General features: G+C 37.1%; 1 protein-coding gene across 1 annotated transcript; it reads left to right on the forward strand.

The window, feature by feature from the left end:
• The first annotated feature begins 368 nt into the window (after positions 1-368).
• On the forward strand, positions 369-7,345 carry LOC131370887 (CD48 antigen-like). Its single transcript, XM_058418441.1, has 3 exons — positions 369-457; positions 2,248-2,547; positions 2,648-7,345. Exons 1-3 carry the CDS (start codon positions 403-405, stop codon positions 2,944-2,946), a joined length of 654 nt encoding a protein of 217 aa, XP_058274424.1. The 5' UTR covers positions 369-402; the 3' UTR covers positions 2,947-7,345.
• Positions 7,346-17,736: the final 10,391 nt, after the last annotated feature.

The raw sequence follows: 17,736 nt of genomic DNA on the forward strand, positions 1-17,736 counted from the left end.
GTGTTATACGCAGTAACTGTTCAGCAAAATAACAGGAAGAATGAGCGCAAGTCATATAATGTTAATAACAGTGTCCTGGCACATCCAATAATCTTTCACTTTTGAGATTGTCTTAAACAATTCTGTAGTTCTTCAAAGGGTTTTTTCTGATCTAAGCAAGAGTGAAAAAACAAGGCAAAGTTAGTTTTGACTATACTTAATAAAAATAATAAATAATTATAAAATAATTGTGTAATTAAATTACTCTAGGAATTCTTCTGTGTTTTTACCAAGCAAACAGACCACAGGTCCTACTTGTTTTCTATTGGCTCATGAGTTCATATTCACAGATCAAATGTCACCCTAAATAAGGTCGAACACAAGCATAACTTCCTTAACCTGAAGAGGAAGTTCTGATACACGATGGTGCTAGAGATGCAGCTGGTCTTCTTTCTCTCCATCTTGGTCTCAGTTACAGGTAACTAATCATCTAAACTGACTGAAGCGGATAAAGTGCTCTGATATACTGTGATTGAGCTTAGGAAAGCAAACAGATTAGAGATTATCTCAGGCCATTATTAATATAGTAGTAAATAAACTTGAATGATCATGAATATTATCCAGTGCTAGTGTTCTTCTCTTTTAAAAGAGAATATTTTTTAATGTGGTGTTCTTTCTCTTGTGTGGCTTTGTGGCAATGGCTGGCTGTGCAGATGAGTTATTTATCCAAAACAAATTACAAAAGAGGAAATAATTTTAACTGACTAGCCTTGGGTGCCTTGGACGTTTCCCTAGCAGACCTCCAGAGGGCAACCCTGCACATTTTAGTTAAGTTTGGTTGTATGTTTAATTTCCCATGTTCACTATGCTCACCTGTTTTGCACTGTTAGTAATTCTAAATTTACACATGTATCTGTCTTCATCCTCACTCCCCCTCTGGCCTCGACATGTTCCTCATTTCCACCAAGTTTCCAGGCCGTCAAGTAAAGGCACGTTAGAAGCCATGCCTTATGGGCTTACAGAGGTTTGGGGGCAATCCACCAGAGCACTGAAAAACATAATGACATTGTCATTTTACTATAATACTATGTAATTTTACTATAATAATGGTTTTATCACAGTAGCAATATTATCCATGGTCACTATGATTTAACCAAAAATGGAAATTAATTTTGTAGGAATTAGTGTGTACATCTTGTCTGGGCTGCCGCCTATCATCACTGTTACAGTTTACAGGGTTTTGGTGTACAGTGGGAATTGTGGCTTAGTGGTTAGCACATTTGCATCACACCTCCAGGGTTAGTCTCTCAGTCCAAAGACATGCGTTGTATGCATGATGATTGGCATCACTAAATTGTCTGTAATGTGTAAGTGTATGTATCATTGTGCCGTGCAACTGGTTGTCACCATGTTCAGTGTGTCCCCAGCCTTGTGCCCCTGGAATAGGCTCCCCACAACCCTATGTAGAATAAGTGGTACAGAAAATGGATGGACTGAGTGTAGTGAATATAGTTTGGGATACAGCCCTCAATTATTTAATGAATAATGCAGACCTACATAGATGTTCCAGTGCATGGGTAATTCTGTTGGATGTATAGTTAATTTGTTAGATTATGTAAATCATTCTGACATAAAATAAAAACAAAATACATTGCTAAAAACAAAAGTTGTCACAACATAACTAAATAGCTTATCTGTGCTCTTTTCTCACAGTGTGCAATGATGTTTTTAAGCTGGTTAACAGTTCTGTTCAAATGGACATACATAATGTTACATATCCAGATGTTATTGTGGGGAGAGAAGTTTTAGATATTTACAAAGCGTAACACAACACAAAGACTAAGAGAAAAGAGATGCGAGCCGTGCTAAAGAAAGTAAAGGAATATAACAAAACTTCAGTCTGGCTCACTTTTTAACACTTTGTCTAAGCAAACAAAATGAAATGTGAATGTACTGTAAAAGCTTGGTTAAAGTATCTTGTTTTCTAAGATTTACATGTCTTACGTTAAAATAAGACACTTGAGGTTGCACTGAATGTAGCAAAAGACCTTTAAGTGCTTCATTAATTTCATCCACTTATATTATTATTGTTGCAATGTCAATATTTTGTTAAAAATAACACAAACCTACTGTGTATGGACTGGCCAATGCATATCATTCTCATTGTTGGATAGATATTAAGTTGATACATTATTGTGGCATAAAATAAAATGTAATACAAGTCATCACAACATACCTAAAGAGTTTATCTTTGCTCTTTTCTTACAGTGTGTGATGATGTTTTTAAGCTGGTTAACAGTTCTGTTCAACTGGAAACTCAAAAGGAATTTACAAAAAGTGAAGGTTTTGATATTACCTGGACATTTAACAAAAAAAACAACATTGTGAAATTTAATGGAAATCCTCCAAGTACAGTATTTAAAAGTTATAAAGACAGGGTGGAGTTCAATGAGGAAACCTGCAGTCTGACACTGAAGAACTTACAGAAGAGTGATAGTGGACCCTATGATGCAGAAGTATCTGGTGAAACAATGGACTCTGTGGCTATGTACCAACTACATGTGTTGGGTAAGTGTTATAGTCAAAATGCACTACTGATACAATAATGTTGTTTTTATCAGTTATGTAATGATTAATTAATTAATTTGTGTGTGTGTGTTTGTCTCAGATCCAGTGGAGAAACCAGTTTTTACTGCATCAATCCAGCAAAGCAATGACACCTGTAATGTGACTCTCACCTGTGAAGCTCAGAAGCTTTCAGTAACCTGTCACTGCTACAATGATAGTTGTGATATGAGGGAGAAAAAAACATCTGGAGACACGTTCCTTTCCCTCTCACTCTATGTTAGTAACAGCTTCATCATTTGTAATCATAGCAACCCATTGAGCTGGAAAAATACAACTATGGAGATGAAACAATTCTGCCCTTCTGAAAGTGTAAGCATGCACAGATACTGTATGGGGTAAATTTAAATGTAAGTAAAATGTACATTCCTTAATTAATATTTGTGGTATTATTACATGATCAGTATTGAACATCTGTTCCTCTCCATGCTATGCTGTTCCTCACCTAACCTCTTCCCTAGATTGTATCATACTGACCAGAGCTCACCATCATTCTTTGGGGAATGTTCCTTGGGTAGGGGTAAAAAGTTCCCGGGTATTAACAGATGGTGTCTCATGAAAACTGTTTTTAATCATCATGCATGTCTTTTATTTGTAAGGAAAATATACTTTTTTTCCTGCCTTTATTAAATGTATACATGTGCTTATTTGCTTTCTTAACTATTAATTATTATTATAGTTATTAGTAGTAGTAGTAGTAGTAGTAGTAATGTAAACAGTGATATTTTAAACCATTTTAAATATATACAAATACCAAGACCAGAATTGACAAAACAAGCCCCAACTTAAATGAGTTGGTCACTTCATATACATAAAGAAAACAGAATGAAGATGTACATCACTTTTCACACAGTAAAGTAAATTTGCATAATGTCATTGTAGTGTACATTAGAATGGCCGTTGGTCACCAAGTGGTTAATTTTGACCTCAGCTTTAAAAGAATCTATCACTGATTTCATAAACTCCATTTTAATCTTTTTTTCACCTTCTCCATGTGCTGCTGCTTTTTCAGAATAACACTCAAATCTCTCTCACTGTCTCTTTCATGCTGCCAATACACCACAAGCTCCTCTGTATAAATGCTTCCACAGAATGAGAAATTCAACATTTTGTTGAATTCTTAACAACTGCTTGATAACTGTGGTTGCTTAATATAATTAGCAGGAAAAAAGTAATTAGTCTCTATTGTCAGACGTTGTTTTTGTTTACCACAAATTCAACTCAATTCAATTTATTTATGTAGCACTTTTTACAATGGACAATTGTCTCTCATTTAGTTAAATAGTAACTTAGTTAATTAATGTGAGTGTTAATTTCAGTTATTGTTTAGCTGAATAAAATGAAGAATGAACAAATCGCAAACTTCTCTGATATACTGTGAGCTGTGTGGATAGCAAACAGATTAGAGATTATCTCAGGAATAGTATATAGTATTGTATTATACTATATACTATTCAGTGCTATAGTGTTCTCTTTTAAAGAAAAAGATTTCTTTTACTGTGGTGATTTTTAATCTTCACAAATATTATGTGGGCATTATGTGGGCATCAACCTCCTTATTGATTTACATAACACTATACACATGCTGTATCTGCATCACACAATTGTCACCCAAATGAGGATGGGTTCCCTTTTGAGTCTGGTTCCTCTCAAGGTTTCTTCCTCATACCATCTAAGGGAGTTTTTCCTTGCCACAGTCGCCTCAGTCACCTCAGGCTTGCTCACTTGGGATAACATCTAGGACTGTCTGTCTGTTTGTTTGTTGTTTTCTTATGTCGTTTCTCATGTAAAGCTGCTTTGAGACAATGCTCTTTGTTAAAAGCGCTATACAAATAAAATTGAATTGAATTGAATATGGAATTGGCTGTTTGTGCAGGTGAGGAAATGTACTGAAAAAAATTTAAAGCATAAAAAAATAAGTGTTATTCTTTATTAACATTAAATGAAATTATTATATTATATTATATTATAAGTCATTTTTACATTTACCTTTATTTGTGCATTGAGCAAACACTTTTCTTCAAAGCAAATTAGTGATGGGTGCCTTAGATGTTTCTCTAGCAGACCATCAGAGGGCAACCCTGCCCATTTTTCTTAAGTTCAGTTACATGTTTAATTTCTCCTGTCTTTAATTTTCTCACCTGTTTTGTATAATTAGCTCCCTAATTTAAGCCCCTGTGTCTCACCATACAATTGTCTAGATTCTGTTTGATGTCAGTGTGTTTATTCCTAACCCACGTCCAGTTTTTGTATGTTCCTGACATTGACGCAGTTTTGTGTATTCATGATTCTGATTTTTGTTTCTGTTACCTCCTAGTAATTTTGCACTGTAAATTAATCTAAATCTACACATGCATCTGTCTTCATCCATCCACTTTACTATGATAATGGTTTTATCATTGGAGCAATAACCATGGTCACTATGATTTTACCAAAAATGGATCATAATTTTGTAGGAATTAGTGTGTACATCTTGTCTGGGCTGCTGCTTATCATTACTGTTATCAGACACTTCTGAAGCAAATGCTGTCCAATTATATGAGTTGTTATTTTACAGGGTGTTGGTGTACAGGGGGAATGATGGCATAGTTGTTAGCACATTTGCATCGCACCACCAGGGTTAGTCCCCCAGTCCAAAGACATGCATTGTATGCTGATTGGCATCGCTAAATTGTCCGTAGTGTATGCATGTGTGTGTGTGATTGTGCCCTGTAATTGTTTGCCACCACATCCAGGATGTGCCCTGCCTTGTGCCGTAATGCTGAGTTCACATTGCACAATTTTCAAAGTCATCGGATCACCATTGTTTTTACACTGCACGATTATCTGGGGTAGCATTCAGTTGCTGCTGTGTTCACATTGCACAATGGATCAAGGACAAGAGATTACACACTGTCACTACTCAATCCATACTGGATACATACTGTGCATGTGTTTTTACAACAGTCTAGCGATATGGATTATTGTGTGGTTTATATACAGCTATAAATAAATAAATATTTTGTGTGTTTCTTAAATGCAGACTTTTGTTAAAGTATGCTGAAATAAGTAGAACAGATAAGTATAACATGACGGACGGAATGAATTAATTCATTTATGAATAAATAAATTGAATGAATAAATAAGTATATTGTGTGTTTCTTAAATGCAGACATTTTTTAAAGTATACTGAAATAAGTAGAACATATCCTTCAACTGGACATACAAGAAAACTTTGATATGTCCTCCATTCTCTTCTGGTCATGTAACAAAGAATATTGAAAAAGACAGAGTTTTTAGGTGGCAATAAATGTAGCAAAAGAAATTAAAGTTTTCATGAAAATTGAAAGTCATGTAATGTTCCTGACACAGTCCTGGCACTTCCAATAATCTTTCAATTTTGCGATTGTCTTTACAATTCTGTAATTGGTATGTAAAAAGGATATAGTTTTTCAGTTTTGACTATACTTAATAACAAATTGTTTTAATTACTATAAAATAATTGTATGATTAAATTACTAAATAAGGAATTCTTCCGGTTTTGTAACAAGCAAATAGACCACAGCTCCTAATTGTTTTCTACTGGCTGATGAGTTCAAAATTGATGTTTTTCCAGCAGGTCACCAGAGGGCAACCCTGCCCATTTTAGTTCAGTTCAGTTGTGTTTAATTTCCCCTGTTCACTATTCTCACCTCTTTTGTATAATTAGATTTAAACCTTTTTGTCTCACCATGTCTTGGTCTAGCTTATGTTGATGTCAGTGTGTTTATTCCTAAACCGCATCCAGTTTTTGTGTATTCCTGACTTTAATCCAGTTTTGTGTATTCCTGATACAGATTACTGTTTCTGTTACCACCTAGTAATTTTGCACTGTTACTAAATCGAAATCTACAAATGCATCTGTCTTTATTCTTGCTTCCCCCCACTGGCCTTACTATGTTCCTCACTTCTCCCCTAAGGTACCTGATTTAAACCTCTTTGTCTCACCATATATTTGTCTACCTTCTGTTGATGTCAGTATGTTTGTTGTTCCTACCCTTGAGTCAGTTTTTGTGTATTCATGACTGTTTATTTTGCCATAGATTATGTTTCTTAATCTAGTAGTTTCTCTTTCATCGTAAATTTAATGTATTAATACTTATGTCACTTTACTATCATAATGGTTTTATACATGAATTGTATGCTGATTGGGATTGTTAAATTGTCTATTGTGTGTGAGTGTTTGTGTGTAATTGTGCCCTGCATTTGATTGTCCCCAGAAAACTTTGATAGGTCCTCTGTTCTCTTCTGGTCATTTAACAAAGTATATTTAAAAGAAAAATAAACTGTTCTATCTGTTCTATCTAACTCTCATGTAAAGCTGCTTTGAGACAATGCTCTTTGTTAAAAGCGCTATACAAATAAAATTGAATTGAATTGAATTGATTGGAGTCTCTAAATTGCCCGTAGTGTGTGAATGAGTGTGTGTGTGCCCTGCGATGCGTTGGTACTCCATCCAGGGTGTATCCTGCCTTGATGCCCGATGACTCCTGAGATAGGCACAGGCTCCCCATGACCTGAGTATAGATTGGATAAGCGGGACAGAAATGAAATGAAAAATTTATTATATCAGGGATTTGCACATTCTGTATACCCAAAATGTAAATGAATAAAAGAAAATGTATTTTTATATTTATTTGCTTACTGTCTGTATTACCCTTATTTATGTTTTCATTTGCTATTTTAGTGTATTATATTATCTATCTTTTTTTAATATTTTAAAATACCATGGCCACAAAATGCCAAGTCAACTCACCTTAAATGACTTTGTCACTGTATATACAGTACATGAACAAAAGAGAATAAAAATTTACATCATGTCATCATTACATTTGGCAGCATGGCTATTTCATTAAATTAGCAGGAAAAGATAAGTGGATATACTAAAGCTCAGATTCTGTACTTTAATGACCAACTTGCAGCAGACATTGGCTGAAGGTAGTGCAATAATCCAATAGAGCATTCTAGCATAGTAATTAAAAGTAAAGAGATGTCATATTTCATAAATGGTCCTCAACTTGCGGCTTATAGATGTCCTTGACAACCATTATACTACTTTTGACATCTATCCTGACTATTCTGTAGATTTTAGTATAAACAAATTTTTAAGGCAATGCCCATGTATTATATTGTAAAAGAATCTTTTCTTATTAAATATAAAATATTATTTAAAAAAATATATTTTACTTTGTAGACAGCTAGACAGATGCATTGTACAGATATTACAGTTCTCCATTTAATTTCTCTGGTGAAGCAAATGCAAGACGCAAACTAGAATTTTCACACAGTTCACGCATTTCACGTCACATCCTTCCTGTCACAAGCCAAAAAGGGGAAATGGTTAGGAGAGGCAAAAACTCTTAACTATTAACCTCACAAGGATATTTCCATGTAGATTTCAGTGTTGTTATTTGAAATCAAAGAGTAGTTTCATACACAAACAGATGTCATATGGCTTAACATTAAACAGATTTTACCATTGAGGTCTCACATAAGCAACTTTGTAATGAGTGAAATGACCTGAGTCACATGAAAGAGAAACTACTGGCACTGGTATTTTCTAAGTTTCCAGTTGGTCATTAGGATGAAAAAAATGGTGTTTCCCCTTTCTACAAGATAAAAATATCTATTGGTTACTGAAAAGATTCATCATTTGTGAGACTGAAACTCTGTCATAGGAAAACGGAGTTGTGTTTCTGGTACAGTGTCATCCCCTACTGGTGACTCAGTTCTTAGTTACAGAAGGCTATCCAAGTTAATGTGTGTGGAATAGTTTACATTAAGACATGATTACATCTGCATGTTATCATTAATTTGTTTTTTTATTATGTTCGGTTAAACATAGAATCTGAATATATTAACATGTTATGTTTGTTTAAAACCTAATGTAAAATGTAAATGGGAAAAATCTTGGACAAACATTTTAATAGACCATCAGCTGGAATGAAAACTTATCTGTTCGGAAAAAGACAAAAATGTGCTTTAATATCCCATATATGAGGGGAAATGGAACAAAATGTTATACATGGTATTATTTTAGCCAATTAATTTCAGATTTATTTGATTTTCACATTTTAATGAAACAAGGTAAAAAGAGTATAGATATTAAAGTATGATGTTTTAAACTGTTGAATAATTAGTCATTTTCCATGTATTATTACAGGTATTCATTTGTTTTGGAATATACAGTATGTTGATCTTTCAGCTGCTCCCTACGTGTGTGAGGGGTCGCTACAGTGGACAAACTGGTCTGCACAACAATTTGGCACAGGTTTTACACCAGATACCCTTCCTGACCCAAACCTCCCATTTTATCCGGGCTTGGGACCGGCACTGCATCCAGTGCCTGGGGTGTGGGGTGTGGGCACTGGCTGGGAATTGAACCCAGGCCTTCCGCATGGTAAGCGAGAAACGTACCACTGAGCCTCCAGCGCCCTTTGGAATATACAGTATAATCAAATTAAAAAGATGTTAAGAAAATATAAACTGCCAATGTCATAATTTGATTTATTTATTTATTTAGCTAAATTTATATATGTATATCTTTTGATCAAAGATTTAAAATAAACGACTACTTCATTTTCATACTTTTTTCATCTCCTACATGATTTCCTGCTTTTCCTTTTTCCTCGCTTTTCCCACTTATACCCATAATAATTCTCTTCTCTCTCACTGTCTCATCACAAGCACCTCTGAATAAACACCTTCACAGATTGAGAAGTTCTGAGCATTTAGCAGTTTGGTTGCTTTATTTAATCAGCAAAAAAAGTATTTAATCATTTAAAGTATTTAATCAGAAATTAATATTTATACTACAATATGTGCAAAGCTTAAATGTCCTTAAACTTAAGTCAAAAACATGGCTTTGTATTTGTTTACCACATAAATTAATGTTAGTTTTATTCACAGTAACTGTTTAGCGAAATAAAAGGAAAAATTCGCAAGTCATGTAATGTTCATAACACAGTCCTGGCACATCCAATAATCTTTCACAACCAAGATTGTCATATACAATTCAGTAATTCTTTGATTCTTCTGATCTAAGCAACAGTGAAAAAACAAGGCAAAGTCAGTTTTGACTATACTTAATAAAAAAAGAAATAATAAATAATTATGAAATAATTGTGTAATTAAATTACTTTAGGAATTCTTCTGGTTTTTTACCAAGCAAACAGACCACAGCTGCCACTTGTTTTCTATTGGCTCATGATTTCATATTCACAGATCAAATTTCACCCTAAATAACTAATCATCTAAACTGACTGAAGCGGTTAAAGTGCTCTGATATACTGTGATTGAGCTTTGGAAAGCAAACAGATTAGAGATTATCTCAGGCCATTATTAATATAGTAGTAAATAAACTTGAATGATCATGAATATTATCCAGTGCTAGTGTTCTTCTCTTTTAAAAGAGAATATTTTTTTAATGTGGTGTTCTTTCTCTTGTGTGGGTTTGTGGCAATGGCTGGCTGTGCAGATGAGTTTTATTTATCCAAAACAAATTAAAAAAGAGGAAATAATTTTAACTGACTAGCCATGGGTGCCTTGGACGTTTCCCTAGCAGACCTCCAGAGGGCAACCCTGCACATTTTAGTTAAGTTTGGTTGTATGTTTAATTTCCCATGTTCACTATGCTCACCTGTTTTGCACTGTTAGTAATTCTAAATTTACACATGTATCTGTCTTCATCCTCACTCCCCCTCTGGCCTCGACATGTTCCTCATTTCCACCAAGTTTCCAGGCCATCAAGTAAAGGCACATTAGGAGCCATGCCTTATGGGCGCAGGGGGGTTCAGGGGCAATCCACCAGAGCATTTGTGAATTTCCCTGCCAGACCACCAGAAGGCACATTCAATTAAACCTAATTTACACTCGTGTCTGCCTTCATAGCCTCTACATGGCAGCAATGTTCCCATGTGAAAAGTAACTCTTGTTAATACTCTTATGAAAAACATAATGAATGTCATTTTACTATTATAATGGTTTTTATCGTAGTAGCAATATTAACCATGGTCACTATGATTTAACCAAGAATGGAAAATAATTTTGTAGGAATTAGTGTGTACATTGTGTCTGGGCTGCTGCCTATCATTAATGTTTACAGTTTACATGGTGTACAGTGGGAATTGTGGCTTAGTGGTTAGCACATTTGCATCACACCTCCAGGGTTAGTCTCTCAGTCCAAAGACATGTGTTGTATGCATGATGATTGGCGTCACTAAATTGTCTGTAGTGTGTGACTCTGTGTGTATCATTGTGCCATTCAATTGGTTGCCACCATGTCCAGGGTGTCCCCCGCCTTGTGCCCCTGGAATAGGCTCCCCACAACCCTATGTAGAATAAGTGGTACAGAAAATGGATGGATTCAGTGTAGTGAATGTAGTTTGGGATACAGCCCTCAATTATGTAATAAATAATGCAGATCTACATAGATGTGCCAGTGCATGGCTAGTTCTGCTGGACGTATAGTTAATTTGTTAGATTATGTAAATTATTCTGACATGAAACATAATACATTGCTAAAAACAAGAGTCGTTACAAAACTAAAATAGACTACATAGTTTATCTTTGCTCTTTTCTTACAGTGTTCAATGATGTTTTTAAGCTGGTTAACAGTTCTTTTCAATTGGACATACATAATGTTACATATCCAGATGTTATCTAGGATGCATCTATCTAAAGCATCGGATGCAGTGGTGTAAAGCACGCTGCCTCTGGACTCTAGAGCAGTGGAGACACGTTCTCTGGAGTGATGAATCACGCTTCTCCATCTGGCAATCTGATGGACGAGTCTGGGTTTGGCGGTTGCCAGGAGAACGGTACTTGTCTGACCGCATTGTGCCAAGTGTAATGTTTGGTGGAGGGGGGATTATGGTGTGGGGTTGTTTTTCAGGAGCTGGGCTTGGCCCCTTAGTTCCAGTGAAAGGAACTCTGAATGCTTCAGCATACCAAGACATTTTGGACAATTCCATGCTCCCAACTTTGTGGGAACAGTTTGGAGCTGGCCCCTTCCTCTTCCAACATGACTGTGCACCAGTGACCAAAGCAAGGTCCATAAAGACATGGATGACAGAGTCTGGTGTGGATGAACTTGACTGGCCTGCACAGAGTCCTGACCTCAACCCGATAGAACACCTTTGGGATGAATTAGAGCAGAGACTGAGAGCCAGGCCTTCTCGTCCAACATCAGTGTGTGACCTCACAAATGCGCTTCTGGAAGAATGGTCAAAAATTCCCATAAACACACTCCTAAACCTTGTGGACAGCCTTCCCAGAAGAGTTGAAGATGTTATAGCTGCAAAGGGTGGACCGATGTCATATTGAACCCTATGGATTAGGAATGGGATGTCACTTAAGTTCATATGAGAGTCAAGGCAGGTGAGCGAATACTTTTGGCAATATAGTGTATATATAAAACAAAAAAGGAAAAAAGTTGTAAACTATGGAGAATAAATATTTACAAAATCCAGACCAAGGGAAAGGGGATGTGAGCTGTGCTAAAGAAAATAAAGGAATAAAACAAAACTTCAGTCTAGCTCACTTTTTAACACTCTAACGTATCTTAGCAAACAAAATGAAAACAATAAATATTCACCATTTTGAGGTAACAATAAAAAGCTGAAAACTTCTACGATATTTAACACAAATAACAAGATTTTGAAATTTATTGCAAATCCTCTAAGTAGAGTATTTGGAAGTTATAAAGACAGAGTGGAGTTTAATTAGGAAATCTACAGTCTTACAGAAAAGAACTTACAGACAAGTGATAGTGGACTCTGTGAAGCATTTGATGAACAGGACGTAACTGTTGCCAATGTTGTTATGTTACAATGCAATTGTATGCATAGCAATCTTTTTGTTGGATAAATGTTTTTTTTTTAATTGATACATTATTGAGGCATAAAATAAAAATATAATCCAAGTCATCACAACATAACTAAATAGTTCATCTTTGCTCTTTTCCTACAGGGTGTGATGTTTTTAATCTGGTTAACAGTTCTGTTCAACTGGACATACATGAATATTTTAATAAGTCCTCCCTTCTCTTCTGGACATTTAACAAAACCAATATCATTTTGAGAGATCCTCCAAGAAAAGTGTTTGGACATTATAATGGCAGGGTGGAGTTAAATGAGGAAAACTACAGTCTGACACTGAAGAACTTATAGAAGAGTGATAGTGGACTCTATAAAGCAGAAACATCTGATGACATGAAGGTCACTGTTGCTACATACCAATTACATGTGTTGGGTAAGTCTTATATCAGTTGTGCAATAATTAATTAATTAATGTGTGTGTGTGTGTGTGTGTGTGTGTGTGTCCATGCGAATTGATTAGCAGTACAGTAATGCATGTATATGTGTGTATCTCAGATCCAGTGGAGAAACCAGTCCTTACTGCCTCTCTCCAAAGCAATGACACCTGTAATGTGACTCTCACCTGTGAAGCACAGAAGCTCTCAGTAACCTCTCACTGCTACAATAATAATTGTGATATGAGGGAGAAGAAAACATCTGGAGACACGTTCCTTTTGCTTTCACTGTATATTAGTAACAATTCATCATTTGTAATCATAGCAACCCAGTGAGCTGGAAAAATACAACTATGGAGATAAAACATGTAAAGCAACTCTGCCCTTCTGAAGGTGAAAGCATGCACAGATACTGCATGGAGTAAATTTAACTGTAATAAAAATATCAATAATTGATACTTGAATTGTATTATTATTTGATTAGGCTTGAACATCTCCATGCTGTGCTGTTCCTTACCAACCCTCTTCCCTATGTCGTGTCATATTGGCCAGAGCTCACCATCATTCTTTAAATATTCTGGAAAAGGACATTTTACAGTGGGTCTAGTTTGCCATAGGCAGTTTGCATATCAAGATGGAAAAGGAGTGGAAGGACACAAAGCTTTTCATCTTACAAACATCTTAAACAACCCAACTCGCACACAAAACATTTATTTGCTGATTTTAGCTCAGTTTTTAAAAAGATGCAGCTGTATTTTTGTCAGTCAGCAGTTAGCTTCTGATGTGAGGTTACTGGCATTTTGGTTTTACTTTTAAACTTTAAACAGATAAACACATGTCTCTAGACACATATTCAACATCATAACACAAGTCAAACACCTTTTTATTATGTAAATATATCTTCACAGGAAGGCAGCTTTGTGGTGTCTTCCAACATCCAACGTCTTCTTCAGGGCCAGTCTGATCATGGTTGTGCCCCACTGCATTTTTCGATTATGTGATGACATCTTCCTTGTTCTTACATGACTAAAACATTTTTTTAACTCAAAAAATAAAAGCACGACTTTGTTTTTGTTTACCACATAAATAAATGTAAGTGTTATTTAGTCTCTGTTTAATTAACTTCAATTCAATTTATTTATATGACCTTTTTTACAATGGACATTGTCTCAAATTGTCTCAAATTTAGTTAAATGGTAATTAAATTTAGCTATTTACTTAACTGATGCAAGTGTTTATTTTAGTTATTGATTAGCAAAATAAAATGAAGAATGAACAAATTGCTTAATTTTCATAGCACAGTCCAAGAATCTTAAATCTTCTTCTTTCGGCTTTTCCCTTCAGGGGTCGCCACAGCGAATCATCTCTCTCCACCTGTCCCTATCTTCTGCATCCTCAACACTTGCACCCACTAGCTTCATATCCTCATTTATTACATCCATATACCTCCTCTTTGGCCTTCCTCTTTTCCTCCTGCCTGGCAGCTCCATGTCCAACATTCTCCTACCAATATAGTCACTCTCCCTCCTCTGGACATGTCCAAACCATCTTAACCTGGCCTCTCTAACTTTGTCCCCCAAACATCCGACAACAGAGCTGTCCCTCTGATGTACTCGTTCCTAATCCTGTCCAACCTTGTCACTCCCAAAGAGAACCTCAACATCTTCAACTCTGCTACCTCTAGCTCTGACTCATGTCTCTGTCTCAGTGATACTGTCTCTAAACCATACAGCATGGCTGGTCTCACCACTGTCCTGTACACCTTCCCCTTGATTCTCGCTGAAATTTTTCTATCACACAGAACTCCCAACACCTTTCTCCACCCATTCCAACCTGCCTGCACTTGCTTCTTTACCTCTTTCCCACACTCTCCATTACTCTGGACTGTTGACCCTAAGTACTTAAACTCCTGTACCTTCTTCACCTCATCACCCTATAATCTTACTGTTCCACTTCCCTCCCTGTCATTCACACACATGTTCTCAGTCTTACTACGACTGACTTTCATTCCTCTTCTCTCCAGCGCAAACCTCTACCTCTTCAGGTTTTCCTCCACCTGCTCCCTGCTCTCACTACAGATCACAATGTCATCTGCAAACATCATTGTCCAAGGAGACTCCTGTCTGACCTCCTCTGACAACTGGTTCATCACCATAGCAAACAGGAATGGGCTCAGAGCCGATCACTGATGCAGTCCCACCTCCACTTTGAACTCCTCTGTCTGCCCTACAGCACACCTCACCACTGTCCTGCTCCTCTCATACATGTCCTGCACCACTCTGACATACTTCTCTGCTACTCCTGACTTCCTCATACAGTACCACAGCTCTTTTCTTGGCACCCTGTCATACGCTTTCTCCAAGTCTACAAACACACAGTGCAACTCTCTCTGATCATCCCTATACTTCTCCATCAACATTCTCAGAGCAAAAATTGCATTTGTTGTGCTCTTTCTGGGCATGAAGCCATATTGCTGGTCACAAATTTCCACTACCTTCCTTAACCTAGCTTCTACTACTCTTTCCCAGAGCTTCATTGTATGGTTCATCAACTTTATCCCCCTATAGTTGCTGCAACTCTGCACGTCACCCTTATTCTTAAAGATCGGCACTAATACACTTCTTCTCCATTCCTCAGGCATCTTCTCACTCTCTAAAACCCTGTTAAACAGACTGGTTAAAAATTCCACTGCCACCTCTCCTAGACACTTCCAGACCTCCACCGGGATGTCGTCAGGACCACTGCCTTTCCACTTTTCATCCTCTTCAAAGCCTTCCTGACTTCATCCTTTCTAATCTTATCTACTTCCTGTTCCAGAGTTCACCCCTTCTACTCTTTTTTTCCCCTCATTTTCCTCATTCATCAGCTCTTCAAAGTACTCCTTCCATCTCCTCTGTACACTCTCCTCATTTGTGAGCACCTTTCCATCTCTATCCTTAATAACTCTAACTTGTCGCACATCCTTCCCATCTTGATCCCTTTGCCTAGCTAACCTGTACAAGTCTTCTCTCCTTCTCTAGTGTCTAACCTAGTGTACAACTCATCATACACCTTCTGCTTGGCCTTAGACACCTCCCTCTTCACTCTGTGCTGTAACTCCTTGTATTCCTGTCTATTCTCTTCAGTCCTGTCCATGTCCCACTTCTTCTTGGCTAACCTCTTCCTCTGAATACTATCCTGAACTTCCTCATTCCACCACCAAGTCTCCTTATCTTCTTTCCTCCTTCCAGATGGCACACCCAGCACCTTTCTTCCTGTCTCCCTGATCACTTCTGCTGTAGTTTCCCAGTCATCTGGCAGCACTACCTGACCACGCAGAGCCTGCCTCAACTTCTGTCTAAATTCCTCACAACATTCCTCCTTTTTCAGCTTCCACCACTTGGTTTTCTTCTCCATCTCTATCTTTGACCTCTGCTTACAGACCATCAAATTTATCCTACACACTACCATCCTATGCTGTCTGGCTACACTCTCTCCCACTACCACTTTACAGTCACTAATCTCTTTCAGATTGCTTCTTCTACATAGGATGTAGTCTACCTGTGTGCTCCTACCTCCACTCTTGTAAGTCACTCTATGCTCCTCCCTCTTCTGAAAATAAGTGTTAACCACAGCCATGTCCATCCTCTTAGCAAAGTCCACTACCATCTGTCCTTCAAGGTTTCTTTCCTTAACTCCAAACTTGCCCATCACCTCCTCATCGCCTGTGTTCCCCTCACCAACATGTCCATTAAAATCTGCTCCTATCACCACTCTCTCACCTGTTGGAATAGTCTCTATCACCTCATCTAATTCACTCCAGAATCTCTCTTTCTCCTCTAACTCACAACCTACCTGTGGGGCATAACCACTAACAACATTCAACATCACCCCTTCAATCTCCAACTTCAGACTCATCACCCTGTCTGACACTCTCATCACCTCCAGAACATTCCTCACAAACTCCACCTTCAGGACCACACCTACCCCATTTCTCTTACTATCCATACCATAATAAAACAGCTTGAATCCTGCTCCTATACTACTATACTCCTATACTTCCACCTGGTCTCCTCTACACACAGTATATCCACCTTCCTTCTCTCCATCATATCAGCCAGCTCTCTACCTTTCCCTGTCATAGTACCAACATTTAGAGTTCCTATTCTCAGTCCTACACTCTTACGTTTCCTCTTCTCTCTCTGTCTACGCACTCATCTTCCTCCTCTACTTCTTCGACCAAAGGTAGCCCAATTTCCACCAGCGCCCTGTAGGTCAACGGCGCTGATGGCGGTCGTTGTTAACCCGGGCCTCGACCGATCCGGTATGAAATTTAGAGTACTGACAATTCACATGGTTAAATTTGGCAATGTTTTACGCCGGATGCCCTTCCTGATGCAACCCTCTCTATTTAGTATAATAGTAAAATAGTATAAAATATATAAAATTATAGAACATTTGAACATCACTGTAATGCAATGTTGTAAAGTCTGACAGCCATTAGTATGAATGACCTGTGTATAGTGCTCCTTCCTATACTGGGGGTGTAGCAGTTTGCTGCTGAAGGAGCTACACAGGATCTCCACAGACCCATACAGTCCCATGTTTGCCTGGTTTTTGTTGTTTAATTAGCTACCTGATTTAAACCTCTTTGCCTCACCATGTCTTTGTCTAGCTTCACTTGATGTCAGTATGTTTGTTGTGCTTATCTTTGACCCAGATTTTGTGTATTCCTGACTCTAGTGTTTGTTTTGCTTAGTTCTGCCATAAATTCTTTTTCTTAATCTAGTAGTTTCTCTTGCACTGCAAAAAACTGCCTTCATCGACTCTACATGACAAATTTTTCCATGTGAAAAATTACTAATTAATAATTTTATAAATAA

This window comes from Hemibagrus wyckioides, linkage group LG20 (genome assembly GCF_019097595.1).
Source record: "Hemibagrus wyckioides isolate EC202008001 linkage group LG20, SWU_Hwy_1.0, whole genome shotgun sequence".
In the NCBI taxonomy this organism is placed as follows: Eukaryota; Metazoa; Chordata; class Actinopteri; order Siluriformes; family Bagridae; genus Hemibagrus; species Hemibagrus wyckioides.

Bases quoted from the DNA above. Each gene is read 5' to 3' on its own strand.
- LOC131370887 (XM_058418441.1), top strand. From the start codon at position 403: ATGGTGCTAGAGATGCAGCTGGTCTTCTTTCTCTCCATCTTGGTCTCA. The intron at 458-2,247 runs GTAACTAATCAT...CTTTTCTTACAG, and splicing joins CATCTTGGTCTCAGTTACAG to TGTGTGATGATGTTTTTAAG. The intron at 2,548-2,647 runs GTAAGTGTTATA...TGTTTGTCTCAG, and splicing joins GTACCAACTACATGTGTTGG to ATCCAGTGGAGAAACCAGTT.